This window comes from Carassius carassius, chromosome 17 (assembly GCF_963082965.1).
Source record: "Carassius carassius chromosome 17, fCarCar2.1, whole genome shotgun sequence".
Lineage (NCBI taxonomy): Eukaryota > Metazoa > Chordata > Actinopteri > Cypriniformes > Cyprinidae > Carassius > Carassius carassius.
This window is the reverse complement of record NC_081771.1, coordinates 19,721,486-19,738,396: the sequence shown is the minus strand read 5'-3', so window position 1 is coordinate 19,738,396 and position 16,911 is coordinate 19,721,486. Positions and strand designations below refer to the sequence as shown.

Here is a 16,911-nt window from a genome sequence, read left to right as displayed (position 1 = left end):
ACAGAAAATAAATCTAGCTTATATTGTTGTTACTTTTGTCCCACTTGTGTGTTACTTTCGTCCCAACCGATGGGGTTAAAAGTAACAATGTGCAACCTATGTTCAAATTTAAATTATACTGAAGCCTTTCTACATTTCTACAAAATACCACCTGGTATTGATAGACCACACTTATGAGTTATTGACCACAGCAGAAATATATCTCTGTCTACAACATTATCTTTTAAAATTACGTTTTTCTGAAAAATGGTACTTTCGCCCCTGCTCTCCCCTATGTAGCATAGGAGTGGCTAAAACACTCATATTGAAAGTGAAAGCGCTCAGTGTTGCACAAAGCCTGTCCCTCGTGCTACGTTCGGACTCTCCTTGTCCATTTGAAGATCATTTACACAGTAAGTTTTCTCTGCTGTTTTGGTCTAAATCCGATTTTGTTATATTCGAATATTCGTTGGAATGAATGGAATGAGATCCAATACCGCTTAGAATAACTAAAAGAGCGGCGGATTTGGGCACAATAATAGAAAGTGTATCTCTCTTATGCTTATTTGTCGTGATCGATGGCTCTTAACATATTTGGTATAGTTTCTATTAATGCGTTCATACACGGAACTGCACGTATGAAAACTGTTTGTGCGCATGCTTCAAAATAACTATTCATGAGAAAAGTCTACCTTAACACTAAAATACATCAATCTGGGTTAACTCTAGCTGTTGAGTTGAACAATTGTTTACTCTTTAATACATGAATCAATCATTTTTCATTAAGTGGTATACTACTTTGTTAAACTGTAGAATTAAAAAAAATATTATGCAAGGAAACAAAAAGTGATCAGCTAAGAAACAATAGGATTATCAAGGCAGCTTTATATACAGCTTTTGGTTTTGTGATGTTACATACAATGTGTTAGGAAAATACAAAGAATATAGCCAAAACTTATAGAATAAAACTGCAGAACATACTATTGGAGAATGAACAATTCTGTTAATGAAATGTTTAATTTAATGTAGATATGGAAGTAAATGCACAAAAAAATATTTCGGTGGTTTCTGCCGATGCTGTGAGGAATCATTCTCCAAGGTGTTTTTTTTTTTTTTTTTACAATGAAATATCATTATACATATGCTTTCTGAAACTAGTCCAAACTGTTCAGATAGGAATTTAAAGAGATAGGGTTCAGTCTCAAAAGCACACACACACACACACACACACAGAGATCGTTATTGCTAAGTCTATTTTTCTTTTCTTTTTTTTTACTTTTCATTTCAGAGTAATCATGTCTTCAGTGAAGGTTATTCTCGTAGTTTCTCTCTTCATCCCTACTGTGATGCCCAGTTCAGGTACATACTTTAATAATACACAGATTAATTGCATCTGCTGTTGTTGATTGTTAAAAGGAACTTTTGGGTATAAGAAATAGGAACACAATGTAATTTTCTTTGTGTGTAAATGACTCTTGTGCTTACAGCATTTTATGTCCCAGGCTCAATAAAATTTAAGTGTATTATACTGTTATTTTTTTTCTCTGGATAATCAACAGTATGCCACAGATAATGTCATACGAACTTTACTTGTAAAAAACATGACCATTCTTTTAATTACAAATGTGTAAACTGCATGAAAATGTTCTGCTTGCTCTGAAGTAACACAATCCAAATTTTATGTTTGTAATTTTGTGTTCAACAGATTTGTTTAAATTGGAATGCCGACCTACAGTTGGAATTCTTGCTCAGACCACAGTTATCCGATGCTTTTTCAAAAACATCAAAGATATTGAGATAGTTGGTGTTATTTTAAAAAAAGCTGAACAAAACGATCCAATTTTTAGTCAAGAGGGTTCAGAAAGATCAGGAGATCCACGCTTCAGTCTTGAAAACATAAAAGTGGGACCATCTCTGCAAATCTTTAACACAATGTTTTCTGATGATGGCGAATATCTGTACCGTGTTGTAACGGACAGTGGTGAAAAAGATATACAATTTAGCATCAGTGTCACAGGTGAGACTTGATTTCTTTTCTTCTATAAAACATACATTTAATTAACATAAAACAAACATATTAAACGTCTCTAGGTTACGTATGTAACCCTAGTGCCTCGAGGGAACGAGACACTGCGTCAAATGCGCTTTGGGGAACGCGCCCAGCGTGAGTGACTCTGAATATCGTGTGTAATCAGTCCAATGGAAGAGCGTGACGTCACAGGCGGGGTGACGTAAGCGACCAGGAAGCTATAAAAGCACGTGCCGCGCAGCTGGCGTCAGCTTCGAGTACCAGCAGGCGCCGGCAGGGGTTCCTGAGGTATGGCTCCGAGATGCAGCGTCTCGTTCCCTCGAGGAACTAGGGTTACATACGTAACCTAGAGACGTTCCTCTTTAGGAACTCGAGCTGTGTCAAATGCGCTTTGGGGAACGAGTACCAACGCCGCCAGACTACCAAACCCCTGCCTAGTGTGTATCCGAAGAGCACATCTTAGGACAGGAGGACAGAAGCGCCTGGAGTGACTGGCATATCTAGGCCATAGAATTTAACAAACGTAGAGGGCGTCGACCACCCCGCAGCATTGCAGATGTCCAGCATGGATACACCTGCCAGGAAGGCCTTGGAGGCCACCATACCCCGAGTAGAGTGAGCCTTGGCTCCCGACAGCGGGGGACGACCAGAGGACTCATAGGTGGCGTTGATAGCCTCGACTATCCAACGACTAATAGTCTGCTTAGAAGCAGGAAAGCCCCTCTTGGGGGGACCGTAGCATACAAGCAATTGGTCAGTTTTTCTCCAAAGGCAGCTCTGTGGACGTATGCGTCCAGCGCTCGAACTGGACACATACAATTTAGCTTCGCTTGGTCGGGCTCCCGAAAGGGAGGAGGACAGAAGGCCTGCAGCACTACAGGTCGTGGTGTAACAGAGGGAACCTTGGGAACATATCCCGCTCGAGGGTATATGAATGCTTTGGTCATGCCAGGTGCAAACTCAAGATAAGTGGGGACCACAGAGAGGGCCTGAATATCTCCTACTCTCCGCAGAGAGGTGATAGCCAACAGAAAGGAGGTTTTAAGTGTAAGGTGTCTGTCTGAAATATCTTGCATGGGTTCAAACGGGGGTTTGCACATTGCCTCTAACACCACAACCAAGTCCCACGGGGGAATACGGGACCATACTGGAGGTCTCAGCCTCAGTGCACCATGGAGGAAACGTGTAACTAGGGGGTGTCTTCCCAGAGACTGGCCATCGAGAAGGGTGTGGTAGGCCGCGATGGCCGCCACATAAACCTTCAGCTTTGCTGGGTCTAGCTGGCGGTCTCTGCACCATGAGGTGAAGAGTTTCCACCTCAGGGCGTACAGTTTCCTCGTTGAGGGAGCTCTGGATTGGAGGAGGGTCTCAACAACCTCAGTTGAGAGACCAGCTGCTAACAGTTGTGCCCCCTCAATGGCCACACCCACAGCTTCCACAACTCCAAATCCACTTGCGAGGGTGAATTATCGTGCCCTGCACTTGTGAGAGTAGGTCTGCCCTGATTGGTATCTCCCACGGAGAGCCGTCGAGGAGCGAGACCAGGTCTGCAAACCATACTCGGCCCGGCCAGAACAGGGCTACTAATAACAGACGGACCCCGTCCCGGCGTACTCTCGCCAGAACTCCCGGGAACAGAGCAATAGGGGGAAAGGCGTACAGACGAAGCCTTGGCCAGGTCTGTACCATAGCGTCCAGTCCCAGAGGAGCTGGATGAACTAGAGAGAACCAAAGGGGACATTGTGATGTCTCTTGAGTCGCAAAAAGGTCTACTTGAGCCCTGCCAAATACTCTCCATATCTGCTTCACCACCTCTGGGTGAAGCCTCCATTCCCCGGGCCTCGGCCCCTGCCTCGACAGTATGTCTGCTCCCACATTTAGTTTCCCAGGAATATATACTGCTCTTAATGAGAGGAGTTTGCTCTGGGACCACACCAGGATCTGGTGCGCCAGCTTGTACAAAGGGCGCGGACGCAGACCTCCCTGGTGGTTGATGTAAGAGACCACTGATGTTTTGTCGGTGCGCACCAACACATGGTGACCCCTTAGGTCTGGGAGGAAGTGCTTTAGTGCACAATAAACTGCTAGCATTTCTAGACAATTGATATGCCATGTTAGATGGCGACCGCTCCACAGACCATGGGCAGGGTGGCCACTCATGACTGCACCCCAGCCGGTGAGAGATGCGTCCGTCGCTAGTATTACACGGTGACAAGGAGCTCCCAGCACCGGGCCCTGATTCAAGAACCAAGGTTTCTTCCACATGTCTAAGGCACGGGGGCAGCGCCGCATGACCTTGATAGTGCGAAGTAGATTGCCCCTCGGGGAAAATCCCTTGGTCTTGAGCCACCACTGTAGGGGTCTCATGTACAGCAGGCCAAGAGTTGTCACGTTGGACGCAGCTGCCATTAGACCCAACAATCTCTGAAATTGTTTGACAGTAAGTGGCTGGCCTTCTCTGACTCTCTCGACTGAGATGAGGATCGACTCGATACGAGCAGGGGACAATCGTGCCTGCATCTTGGTCGAATCCCATACTACGCCTAGATAGGTGGTTCTCTGAACTGGAGAAAGTACACTCTTCTTGGCGTTCAGTCTCAAACCCAGCTTCCCATATGTGCGAGAACGACATCTCGATGCCGAGCCGCAACCTGCTCTGACTGAGCTAAAATCAACCTATCGTCGATATAGTTGAGAATGCGGATGCCCTGCATGCGCAGGGGGGCCAGAGCCGCGTCTACACATTTTGTGAATGTGCGGGGTGAGAGTGCAAGGCCGAAGGGAAGTACTCGATATTGGTAAGCTTCGCCCCTGAAAGCGAACCTCATAAACTTCCTGTGTTGTGGAAGGATGGATATGTGGAAGTATGCATCTTTGAGATCTATCGTGACAAACCAGTCCTCGGACCTGATCTGAGTTACAATATGCTTGATTGTAAGCATTCTGAACTTCAATCTCATAACTGAACGATTTAAGACCCTCAAGTCTATAATCGGATGCAACCCCCCATCCTTCTTTGGAACTATGAAATACCGGCTGTAAAATCCGGACTCCCTGTCTTGAGGAGGGACCACCTCGATGGCCCCCTTCTCTAATAGGGTTTTCACTTCCTGTTCCATAACCAGACCCTGCCTGGGGCCGACTATCATCGGGATAACCCCGTTGAATATTGGCGGCGCAGTGCCAAACTGAATACGGTAGCCTTTTTCTACTATATGCAGGACCCATTGAGATACATTTGGCAGTAGTTTCCACGCTGCTAAATAATCTACTAAGGGAATCAGTCTCTCGAGACTGACTTCTGGTGTAAGAGGCCCCCGCAGGGGCGGCTAGCGTCTCAGCCCTGCTAGGCGCACGGGCGGAAGATACTGAGACCGATGCTCGCTGGGGACCGCTGCGCCCTGGAACACTGGCAGGGTTGGCAAACCGGCCCCCAGAGGGTGCTGAGGCTGTCACAGTGTCTGGGTTGTGTTCCCTGGGTTTCCACTAGGTGTCCTCCTTTCCCACGGGGGGTCTGTCACCTTATCACTTCCTGTTCCCTTATTTGGTCACCTTCCTCTTTGTTGAGTAATTGATTGTTCCCCACCTGTCTCCTGTTCCCTCATTATCCTTTGTGTATTTATACCCGGTCTGTCTGAGTCTGTGTTACGGAGTCCTTGTTTAATGTTGATCGTTATTCATGTCCGTCGCTTCTTGCTTTGCCTTACCTTGTCTTCGTGTCTTGTTTATGTTATGTTTGAAAATATTCTGGTTTTGACCCTGCCTGGACTGTTTACCCCTTTGGATTACCCTTTAAATAAACGACTTACCTGCAATTGGTTCCCTCTCCTGTGTTTCCTGTAACGGCGATCGTGACAGAAGGACTCCGTCACAGTAGGAACCAGCGGTATGTCATTTTTCCGTTCCCCAGCCAAGATGGCGGAGCGGCGAACCAAGTACCTTCGGTTGATAGCCCTCCGCCAAGAGGGCAATGAAGTGGGTGCCCTGGCTCAGGTGTTCTGGTCCCTGGCCGAGGGCATGGGCTACAACGATGCGGCCCTCAAGGACTATTTCAATGGCGGGCTGGATGATCCAGTGTCTCAGGAGGAGATGGCGCAGTTAGAGACACTGTAATTCTGGGAATTCGTGCGCTACCTGCAGCATCGGCTTCGGTGGGATGCCCCAGCCACTTCTGTCTCTTCCGGCGGGGTGGTCGTCAGCCCAGCACCACTGCCCAGGATGGCAACAAGCCAAGCGCCACAACCCAAGATGGCCGCCAGTCCAGCACCACTGCCCAGGATGGCTACCAGCCAAGCGCCACAACCCAAGATGGCCGCCAGTCCAGCACCACTGCCCAGGATGGCTACCAGCCAAGCGCCACAGCACAAGATGGCCGCTAACCCATCGCCAATGCCCAAATTGGCCACCGTTCCAGTGCCACAGCCAAAGATTGCCGCCAGCCCAGCACCAATGCCCAAATTGGCCACCGGTTCAACGCCACAGCCCAAGATGGCCGTCAGCCTAGCGCCACAGCACAAGATGGCCGCTAACCCAGCGCCAATGCCCAGATTGGCCACCGGTCCAGCGCCACAGTACAAGATGGCCGCCAGCCCAGCGCCAATGCCCAAATTGGCCACCAATTCAGCGCCACAGCCCAAGATGGCCGTCAGCCTAGTGCCATAGCACAAGATGGCCGTCAGTCCAGCGCCACAGCACAAGATGGCCGCTAGCCCAGCGCCAATGCCCAAATTGGCCACCGGTCCAGCGCCACAGTACAAGATGGCCGCCAGCCCAGCACCACAGTACAAGAGGGCCGCCTGTCCAGAGTCATGGCCCAAGATGGCTGCTTGCCCAGCGCCGCTGCACAGGATGAGAGTCTCAGTTGACCCTCCGGAGTCGAGTCAGGTTCCAGTTGACCCTCCGGAGTCTAGTCAGGTGCCAGTTGACCCTCCGGAGTCTAGTCAGGTGCCAGTTGACCCTCCGGAGTCGAGTCAGGTGCAAGTGAACTCTCCGGAGTCGAGTCAGGTGCCAGTGAACTCTCCAGAGTCGAGTCAGGTGCCAGTGAACTCTCCAGAGTCGAGTCAGGTGCCAGTGAACTCTCCAGAGTCGAGTCAGGTGCCAGTGAACTCTCCAAAATCAGGGCTAGTCACCACTGATCCTCCAGAATCAGGGCTAGTTCAAGGACTGAGTCAAGTCACCGGTGATCTTCAAGGACTGAGTCAAGTCACCGGTGATCTTCATGAACAAAGGCAAGTCACCATTGATCTTCATGAGCAAATACAAGTCACCAATGATCTTCATGAGCAGTGTCAGGCCAGCACCAATCTTCTGGAATCCAGTAAGGACACCAGGGGATTACCAGAGTTTACCAGTCCAGCACCACTGCCCAGGATGGCTACCAGCCAAGCGCCACAACCCAAGATGGCCGCCAGTCCAGCACCACTGCCCAGGATGGCTACCAGCCAAGCGCCACAGCACAAGATGGCCGCTAACCCATCGCCAATGCCCAAATTGGCCACCGTTCCAGTGCCACAGCCAAAGATTCCCGCTAGCCCAGCACCAATGCCCAAATTGGCCACCGGTTCAACGCCACAGCCCAAGATGGCCACCGGTCCAGCGCCACAGTACAAGATGGCCGCCAGCCCAGCGCCAATGCCCAAATTGGCCACCGGTTCAGCGCCACAGCCCAAGATGGCCGTCAGCCTAGTGCCATAGCACAAGATGGCCGTCAGTCCAGCGCCACAGCACAAGATGGCCGCTAGCCCAGCGCCAATGCCCAAATTGGCCATCGGTCCAGCGCCACAGTACAAGATGGCCGCCAGCCCAGCACCACAGTACAAGAGGGCCGCCTGTCCAGAGTCATGGCCCAGTTGACCCTCCGGAGTCTACTCAGGTGCCAGTTGACCCTCCGGAGTCGAGTCAGGTGCCAGTGAACTCTCCGGAGTCGAGTCAGGTGCCAGTGAACTCTCCAGAGTCGAGTCAGGTGCCAGTGAACTCTCCAGAGTCGAGTCAGGTGCCAGTGAACTCTCCAGAGTCGAGTCAGGTGCCAGTGAACTCTCCAGAGTCGAGTCAGGTGCCAGTGAACTCTCCAGAGTCGAGTCAGGTGCCAGTGAACTCTCCAGAGTCGAGTCAGGTGCCAGTGAACTCTCCAGAGTCAGGGCTAGTCACCACTGATCCTCCAGAATCAGGGCTAGTTCAAGGACTGAGTCAAGTCACCGGTGATCTTCAAGGACTGAGTCAAGTCACCGGTGATCTTCATGAACAAAGGCAAGTCACCATTGATCTTCATGAGCAAATACAAGTCACCAATGATCTTCATGAGCAGTGTCAGGCCAGCACCAATCTTCTGGAATCCAGTAAGGACACCAGGGGATTACCAGAGTTTCGTCGTCCCGTTGGTCCAGCCGCACGGAGGTCTGCTCCGCCTTGGGGGGCTCTGGTCCTGACCACATGGCTGTGGTGGTCTTCTGCTCTGCCCTGGGGGCCTTCCGCCCTGACCACACGGTTGTGGGGGTCTTCTGCTCCGTCCTGGAGGACTCTGACTTCGTCCACAAGGACGTGGTGGTCTTCGGCTCCATCCTGGGGGGCTTCCGGCCTGACCACACGGTTGTGGTGGTCTTCTGCTCCGCCTTGGGGGGCTCTCGCCCTGACTACACGGTTGTGGTGGTCTTCTGCCCCGCCCTGGAGGACTCTGGTTTTGACCACAAGGACGTGGTGGTCTTCCGCTCCGCCCTGGAGGACTCTGGCGTCGACCACAAGGATGTGGTGGTCTTCTGCCCCGCCCTGGGGGGCTTCATGTTGTTGTTTTTGCTTTTTGTTTTTGTGTTCACTCCTGTCCCTGTTCCTTTCTGTTAGTCTGGCCCTCCGTCCCTCCCCCTGAACCTCCGGTCCTCCTCCCTCCTGGTCTCCCTGTTTTGTGTTTTCAATTCTGGTGCCTGTTCCCCAATTTTTTCTTTTCTGGCCCTCCGTCCCTCCCCCTGAGCCTCCACCTGTCCGCCACCCTCCTGGTCTCTGTTTTGTGTCTGTCGTGGAGCGTCTGGGAGCCGCTCCGTAGAGGGGGGGTACTGTCACAGTGTCTGGGTTGTGTTCCCTGGGTTTCCACTAGGTGTCCTCCTTTCCCACAGTGTCTGTCACCTTATCACTTCCTGTTCCCTTATTTGGTCACCTTCCTCTTTGTTGAGTAATTGATTGTTCCCCACCTGTCTCCTGTTCCCTCATTATCCTTCTGTGTATTTATACCCGGTCTGTCTGAGTCTGTGTTACGGAGTCCTTGTTTAATGTTGATCGTTATTCATGTCCGTCGCTTCTTGCCTTGCCTTACCTTGTCTTCGTGTCTTGTTTATGTTATGTTTGAAAATATTCTGGTTTTGACCCTGCCTGGACTGTTTACCCCTTTGGATTACCCTTTAAATAAACGACTTACCTGCAATTGGTTCCCTCTCCTGTGTTTCCTGTAACGGCGATCGTGACAGAAGGACTCCGTCACAGTAGGAACCAGCGGTATGTCATTTTTCCGTTCCCCAGCCAAGATGGCGGAGCGGCGAACCAAGTACCTTCGGTTGATAGCCCTCCGCCAAAAGGGCAATGAAGTGGGTGCCCTGGCTCAGGTGTTCTGGTCCCTGGCCGAGGGCATGGGCTACAACGATGCGGCCCTCAAGGACTATTGAGAGACGGGCACCGCGAGACGGGCACCGTGTACTGCAGTGTGTACCGCTCTACACCAGCATAGGCTGCTCTCTGAAACCCTGGGCTTTTGGCATCAGGGTTTCTTGGCCGAGGACTTCTAAGCTTCTACGACTGCCCTAAGATCTTGTTTGGGCTTAGAAGACCTCGGCCGAGAGCGAGTTTCTAGGCCTCGCGATACGAGGAGCTAGGGTGCGGCTGGGGCATATCCCGCCCAGATGCCCCAAGAGAGCGACGAGGGAGGAAATTATGGAATGTCGCCGCTTGTTTGCGGGCCTCCTAAAACCTGTCGACGACAGAATTGACTGCGTCGCCGAACAGGCCAGTCGGCTGAATCGGGGCGTCCATGAGGCAGACCCTGTCCCACTCTTTCATATCGGACAGGGTCAACCATAAGTGCCTCTCCGCGGCCACCATAGCTGCCATGGACCGCCCAATCGCTCGGGCGGTCTCCTTGGTGGCGCAGAGGGAGAGATCAGCGATCCTTCTTAACTCAGATATATCATGTGACTTGATCTCCTCTCCCTCATCTAGCTCCTTAAGCAGGCCGGCTTGGTACGCCTGTAACACCGCCATGGTGTGCAGACACGCACCAGCCTGACCTGCAGCCGCATACCCTTTGCCCACCAAAGCCGATGTTGTTCTGAGTGGCTTTGAGGGCAGTTCCGGGGCCTTCAGAGACGATGCCGCACCGGGGGACAGATAGCTCGCGAGTGTCTGTTCCAACCGGGGCATCGCTCTATAACCGTGCTCTCCCATCCCCACCACATTTCCATAGTAATCAGACGAGGGGATGTTGAGGCGGGCCAAGAATGGGCGTTTCCACGACCTGGCGATCTCATCATGCAGGTCGGGAAAGAATGGAAGGCCCCGGCTGGGAGGTGGCTGACTCACGCGCAGGAAGCGTTCATCGAGCTAGCTTCGCTGCGGTTCAGTCGTTTTTCCGGTGGGCCACTCAATACTTAATTTGGCCACCGCGCGAGTAACCACCTCCAAGAGCTCCTCATATTGCGGCGAATGGGATGGCGAATCCCTATTGACCGACTCCACATCGACCTCCTCGGAGGAAGAGAGGCGGAGCGTCGATCCCTCTCCCTTGGTGGAAGAAACCGCAGAGCGTGCTTCCGACTCCAGGGATTGGGTGCCGGATCTGGCGGAAGTGGAAGGAGATAGGGACTGGCCCGTCTCCATTCCCTCCACCAAATCCACTTGCGAACCCCACGAGTGCAGCCGCCGTTCTGCCTCAGCAGAAGCGGGACCTGCACTGCGGGGAATGCTGGCGAAGGCCCCCTCCTCGAAGAGGGCCCCCCGGGAACGAAGCAGCCGCACCAACATTCGCTCACAGTGCGGACAGTCGGCCCCCTCGAGAGCCGACTCAGCGTGCTTCGCTCCCAGGCAAACCACGCATAAGCTGTGTGTATCCCCACCCGTTATATATCGCGGGCAGGGAGGAAAACACAACCTGTAACGTGATTTGGAATCGCCTTCGCTATGCTTTGATTTCGCCTTGCTCTTCGGCATGTCTAGGAGCTCTAACTGGACAGACAACAGTAAATAAGACTCACAAGACAAACAAGTGACATTCACACAGAGCGCTTGCTGAAACACGCGAAGCTGACGCCAGCTGCGCGGCACGTGCTTTTATAGCTTCCTGGTCGCTTACGTCACCCCGCCTGTGACGTCACGCTCTTCCATTGGACTGATTACACACGATATTCAGAGTCGCTCACGCTGGGCGCGTTCCTCAAAGCGCATTTGACGCAGCTCGAGTTCCTGAACAGGGACTATATATATATGTGTGTGTGTGTGTGTGTGTGTGTGTGCTCTTGTTTTTGTGACATATCAGGACACAACTCTGTATAATGATATGGGTATGACACAGGTGTTACAAGGAGAGGGTGACGCATGAGGACATAACCCATGCCCCCATTTTTCAAAATGCTTATAAATAATAGAGAATTAGTTTTTTTTTTTGAGAAAGTAAAAATGCACAAAGTTTCCTGTGAGGGTTAGGTGTTGGGTTGGTGTAGGGCCATAGAATATACAGTTTGTACAGTATAAAAACCATTATGCCTATGGGATGTCCCCACTTTTCACAAAAACAAACGTGTGTGTGTGTATATATATATATACTAAAAATAAATATAAGCACACTGCCTTGCAAGTATTCCAAGTCATCATTGTTTTTTCTCAATAAAGCAAAGTACAAGGATCCTGTTACAAGCACACGGCCTGAAAATTTAAATGATGGAGGACCTGCCAGCCTTTACTGCAATGCTACTGATGGATATCCAGAAGGCTTTATCAATTGGTTTGACCGTTCTGGAAGCAACTGGACCAAAAATTCAGAGCTGACAAAAATCCCCAAGAACATCAATGGTGTAAAATCTGTGGCTTTGTCTAGCAAACTGACTTTCAAGTCTATCAGCTTGGGCCTGGCACCATTTAGATGCATCGTCTTTAATAGCAAATATGTACAAGATGGAGAAAACACACTGGAGATCACATCTGCTATAAGTAAATACACTTTTTTTTATCTCTATGAGTGCTTACTTTACATAGCAAGCAGGTTGTGCAACAAAGATAATATGCTGAAAAGATCTCCTATTGTGTCTAGATGTCAACAAGTGTTCACATAATCATATTGCAGTCTGTGAAGATATGTATTCTTAAAATGAAAGTTTTGAGACAAAGAACATTGAGATTTGAATTGTATTATATTACACAATTTCACTGGTATCATTGGAGTCTACAGTTTTCTTAGTAATTCAGTTTACAGTAGTGTAGTAACAGTACAGTAGTAATATAGGAGTGACACTGCAGCACAATAGTTTACTCGAGATATCTCAGGTTATTGTGAGTCAACAGATTTCTAAACTGTCTGTTGTACTGAAAATTATATTTTAGTAAGTTATATTTTTACAACACTGTCATGGAGAATCTGTGCTTGTGTGAATTGTAAGTATTCTGTTCCTTCCAGGTAATGAAAATGAACATTCTTCAGGATCTAATATGAAAAACATTGTCGCTGGTGTGATGGTCATTGGATCGCTTATTGTCGGCCTGCTGTTTGCTCTGTTGTGTTTCAGAAAAAAAAAAGATGAGCGTGAGTATACCTTTAACATTCATTCTAAGAGTAACAAATGAACTACTTATTTTTACTTTTATTTTATATTACATATACATTTTGAATATGTATGCAGGAGGGATTTTTTAAAACACAGGCTATTATTGCTTACTTATTTGGTTGCCTAAAAGGGAAGTGTGGCAATGCTTAAATTTAGAAAGAACAAGCCTAAGCAGAGAGTTACTTCCTATCATGTTGTGCTAAATGTATTTAAATAGAACATGACTGTCATGAGTTTGTTAAACTGCAGTCAACTATGTTTTGTGAAGTGGTGCTTTTACTTCTCTATAATTCTTGACTTAGGTTTTGTGAGATGGAGTTTTCACTTCTCTAAACTTTACTTTTAATCTCATGTTAATCTGGAGTACCTTGAACATAATACTGAATCCTTCATAACTCCCAAGAGTCTTTAGTTTTATGAGATTTGTGTGCAAGTATGCAAGTTGTGAGATCGACATAAATAAAACAGGAACAAAAACTTTATGTTTATGTTTTAGTTAATTAAAATAACTATGTATGGAATTTTTTAATGCATTATTACTTTTTTCCTTCTTGTTTTCTCATTATAACGACTTAATTTTCTTGTTATCTCGACAAAACGAAAGTTGTTTTCTCGTTATAACGACTTAATTTTTAATAATTTTCAAAAATTGTATCTATTATATATATATCTATCTATTATATATATTATTATATATTATATATAATTTGTAATTTTTAGTAGTCATTATATGCTGTGACAGATATCATGTGCATTACAAGCTTCTGTTTGAAAAGAGCGTTCATGTGTACATGTAGTGTATGTGTGTGTGCAGAAAAAAAACGATTACAACATTATAGAACAAAACAATTAAATTAGTCTATGCACTTTACATATACATCAGATTTCTCATCAATATGATTAACATTAAAGATTAATAATAAGGAAAAGAGGCACATCACAAATAGCCTACATTGTTAAATCCCGTCCTACTGTAGATAAACAGAACATCTCCGCTTATTAACTAACAATCATGTGCCTCAAAGAAGCACAAATAAAGATATAGGTGCAAACAGAAAACAGTGACGTCAACCTTGGATTTGATAAGCAGTTATTTTATGACACATAATGCTGTGGTGAAACTCTAGCAAGGACTTAATACACAAACTATATTGATTCAAGCATTTAACATTTATGAATTAATTAAATGTCAGTAATGAACAATACTGCACAAATTATAGAGATCATGAGGAAGGTCCGCGTACTGTAAAGTGGATAGTGTGTACAACACCCCATCAGTTATATTCAGTTCTATAGTGCCACCTGCTGGCGCAGTTTTGTAACTTCTTAAAGAACAACTTTTGTGATGTCGAAATAACGAGAAAATTAAGTCATTATAACGAGAAAACAACTTTTATTATGTCGAGATAACGAGAAAATTAAGTCGCTGTAACGAGAAAACAACTTTCGTTATGTTGAGATAACGAGAAAATTAAGTCTTTTTAATGAGAAAACAACTTTCGTTATGTTGAGATAATGAGAAAATTAAGTCGTTATAACGAGGAAACAAGAAGGAAAAAAAATATAATGCATGGCTGCTTAGAACTTCCGTAACTATGCCTAACGAATTAATGAATGAAGCACGTTGATGAGCGTGCTCTTGCTCTTGCTCTGGTTGATGAGAGTACAAGAAATGCCCATACAAGGAATTCTGCCCTTCATGATGACATGCAGGGCCATACTTTATTTATTTATTTTTTTAAATAATAAACTTTCCGAAACTTATACAAACCCTGAAGATCATGTTTAGCATGAGAATCCATCTATTTAGCAGTAAATATGTCTGAATGCATGAAATAGCATTAGACATTCCCTTTAGAGGGATAGTTCACCCAAAAATGAAAATTTGATGTTTATCTGCTTACCACCAGGGCATCCAAGATGTAGGTGACTTTGTTTCTTCAGTAGAATATAAACCGAAATTGTTAACACAAACCGCTGGAGTCTGTCAGTCTTATAATTGATGTGAATGGGAACCACGGCTAAAACATACAGTAAAACAAACCAAAAAAATATGCAAACCAATATACGAACCAAATTATACCCTGCGGCTTGTAATGATATATTGGTGTGTGAAGACACAAAATGATCATTCTGTGCAAGAAATGGAACAGTATTTATATTGTTTTTACCTCTGATTCATGTGTCTCTCAAGTGGACCATTGACATGTCTAATTGAGATTGTAGATAGCGTGTCAATGGTCCATTTGAGAGATAGGTGGTGGTAATGCACTTATAAGTGTGCCATAAAGCAAGAAGAAGAAGAAGACGCCTCATTGACCTGCTTGAGAACGCGCTCAGGAGGACGCCTTTAGGATAGTTCTAACAGTTCGGACATTGCGTTTATCAGAGGTAAAAAAAATTATAAATACTGTTCAGTTTCTTGCACAGACTGATCGTTTTGTGTCTTTAGACAGAAATCTATTATCACGAATCGCAGGGTTTAATTTGGTTTTATGTTTTTTTTTCTTTTCTTTTTTTTATGTTTTAGCCATGTTTCCCATTCACATCAATCATAAGACTTACAGACTGCAATGGTTTGTGTTAAAAAACACAATTCCTTCTAATGAAGAAACAAAGTCACCTATATCTTGGATGCCCTTGGGGTAAGCAGATAAACATCAAATTTTCATATTTGGGTGAATTATCCCTTTAAGGCTATTCAAAAAATATAGATTTGACAGTAGTGATATCATATAACTTTTCACTGAATGTATGCATAGATGTTAGATAACATTCCGCCCATCCCATTCTAAGCATGTTCAATTTGTGTGATTTATTTTTTTTTTTTTAATTCTTAAAAGTGGTGTTTGTTAAACATAGATTCTGTATTTTTGTTTCTGTTTCAACTAGGCCTATTATTTGCACATTGAAATTTTTTAGATTTGTTTCCCTTTTCCATTCAGATGTTTAATCTGAGTTACAATCTGTGTAGATCTATCTGAAAGCATATTTTGTGGTAAAGTACAGAAAGTCTGGCTCATTCTGAAACTCTTTCTCTTACTATCACTCTCACACTTAATATTGGCTGCTCTCATGATGGACAGCTGGAGTGGATTATCTGCATAGTTTATCTGGCACATGTTTTAAGATAATTGTCCTTTCTAACACAACTCTCTTTTTCTGCATGGACTTGGACCTGGCACTTAAAAGTGCTGTAGCTTGTGCAACCCCTGTGACTGGAATCAAATGTTGCTCGAATCAAAACAGCTGTATAGACTATGCTAATACATTTAGAATTTCTTATCAATGAGTAATATATGAAATGTTTTGTTTTTTAATAGGCCCTTACACAAAAAGCCCTGATCTGGAAAATGGTGACAGCAGGTAGGCCCACAGATCAGATTTGTGTTTAGGTTTAGATCAAAACAATACTAAACATGGTTCAATATTACTTTTTAGTTTTCTATTTATGATGGCCCATATGTACAGTTATACGACAGAAATTTTCACTTTCTGTTTGTCTTTTTTGTCCTTTTTTTCCAGATGAAATTGAAACTATAAGCCTTGATTTTCATACTGACGTCATCCAGCAGCCATTTGACTGAAAAAAAAAGTCATAAGGAAAAGGGCAGCTGTTGGAATAAAGAGAGATCTAACAATCAGTTATCTTTACATTTACAGTCAAATGTGGGTTTAGAGAGCATGTACACTAATAACTGTCAAATTTATTACTACATCAATGTAAACACAGAATCTTATTAAAGATAGTATTGGAGTTTTGATGAAAATTATAGGAAAGATTTTGCAGTGTTCTTTTTATTATTATTTTTTTATGGCTGTCAAGGTTAATGTAAAATTGGCTAAATATGTCAATGACTTTAAGTTTAAATTTTGTTTCTGCTTTCTTAAACCTGGTCAGAAATCATTCTTCAAGGTTATTTTAAATTAACAAATTTATCAAAGGAATAATATCCAAATCTAAATACAGTTTTGTAAAAACTGTTTTGTATCAATAGGATGTTTCTCCTCACTACTATCACTTTTGGCTTTACTCTCGGCTTTATTTTTCTGTAAAGCATCTTAGTAACAACAATATTCATGCTTATTAAGTAAGCGTTATACAAATATATT

General features: G+C 45.6%; 1 protein-coding gene across 1 annotated transcript; it reads left to right on the top strand.

Moving 5' to 3' along the window:
• Positions 1-272: 272 nt before the first annotated feature.
• LOC132161287 (junctional adhesion molecule 3B-like) lies at positions 273-16,655 on the top strand. The gene is made up of 7 exons (XM_059571241.1): positions 273-392; positions 1,268-1,338; positions 1,685-1,996; positions 11,870-12,187; positions 12,651-12,776; positions 16,122-16,164; positions 16,324-16,655. Exons 2-7 carry the CDS (start codon positions 1,275-1,277, stop codon positions 16,325-16,327), a joined length of 867 nt encoding a protein of 288 aa, XP_059427224.1. The 5' UTR covers positions 273-392; positions 1,268-1,274; the 3' UTR covers positions 16,328-16,655.
• The last annotated feature ends 256 nt before the right edge of the window (positions 16,656-16,911 follow it).

Bases quoted from the DNA above. Each gene is read 5' to 3' on its own strand.
- LOC132161287 (XM_059571241.1), top strand. From the start codon at position 1,275: ATGTCTTCAGTGAAGGTTATTCTCGTAGTTTCTCTCTTCATCCCTACT. The intron at 1,339-1,684 runs GTACATACTTTA...TGTGTTCAACAG, and splicing joins TACTGTGATGCCCAGTTCAG to ATTTGTTTAAATTGGAATGC. The intron at 12,777-16,121 runs GTGAGTATACCT...GTTTTTTAATAG, and splicing joins CAGAAAAAAAAAAGATGAGC to GCCCTTACACAAAAAGCCCT.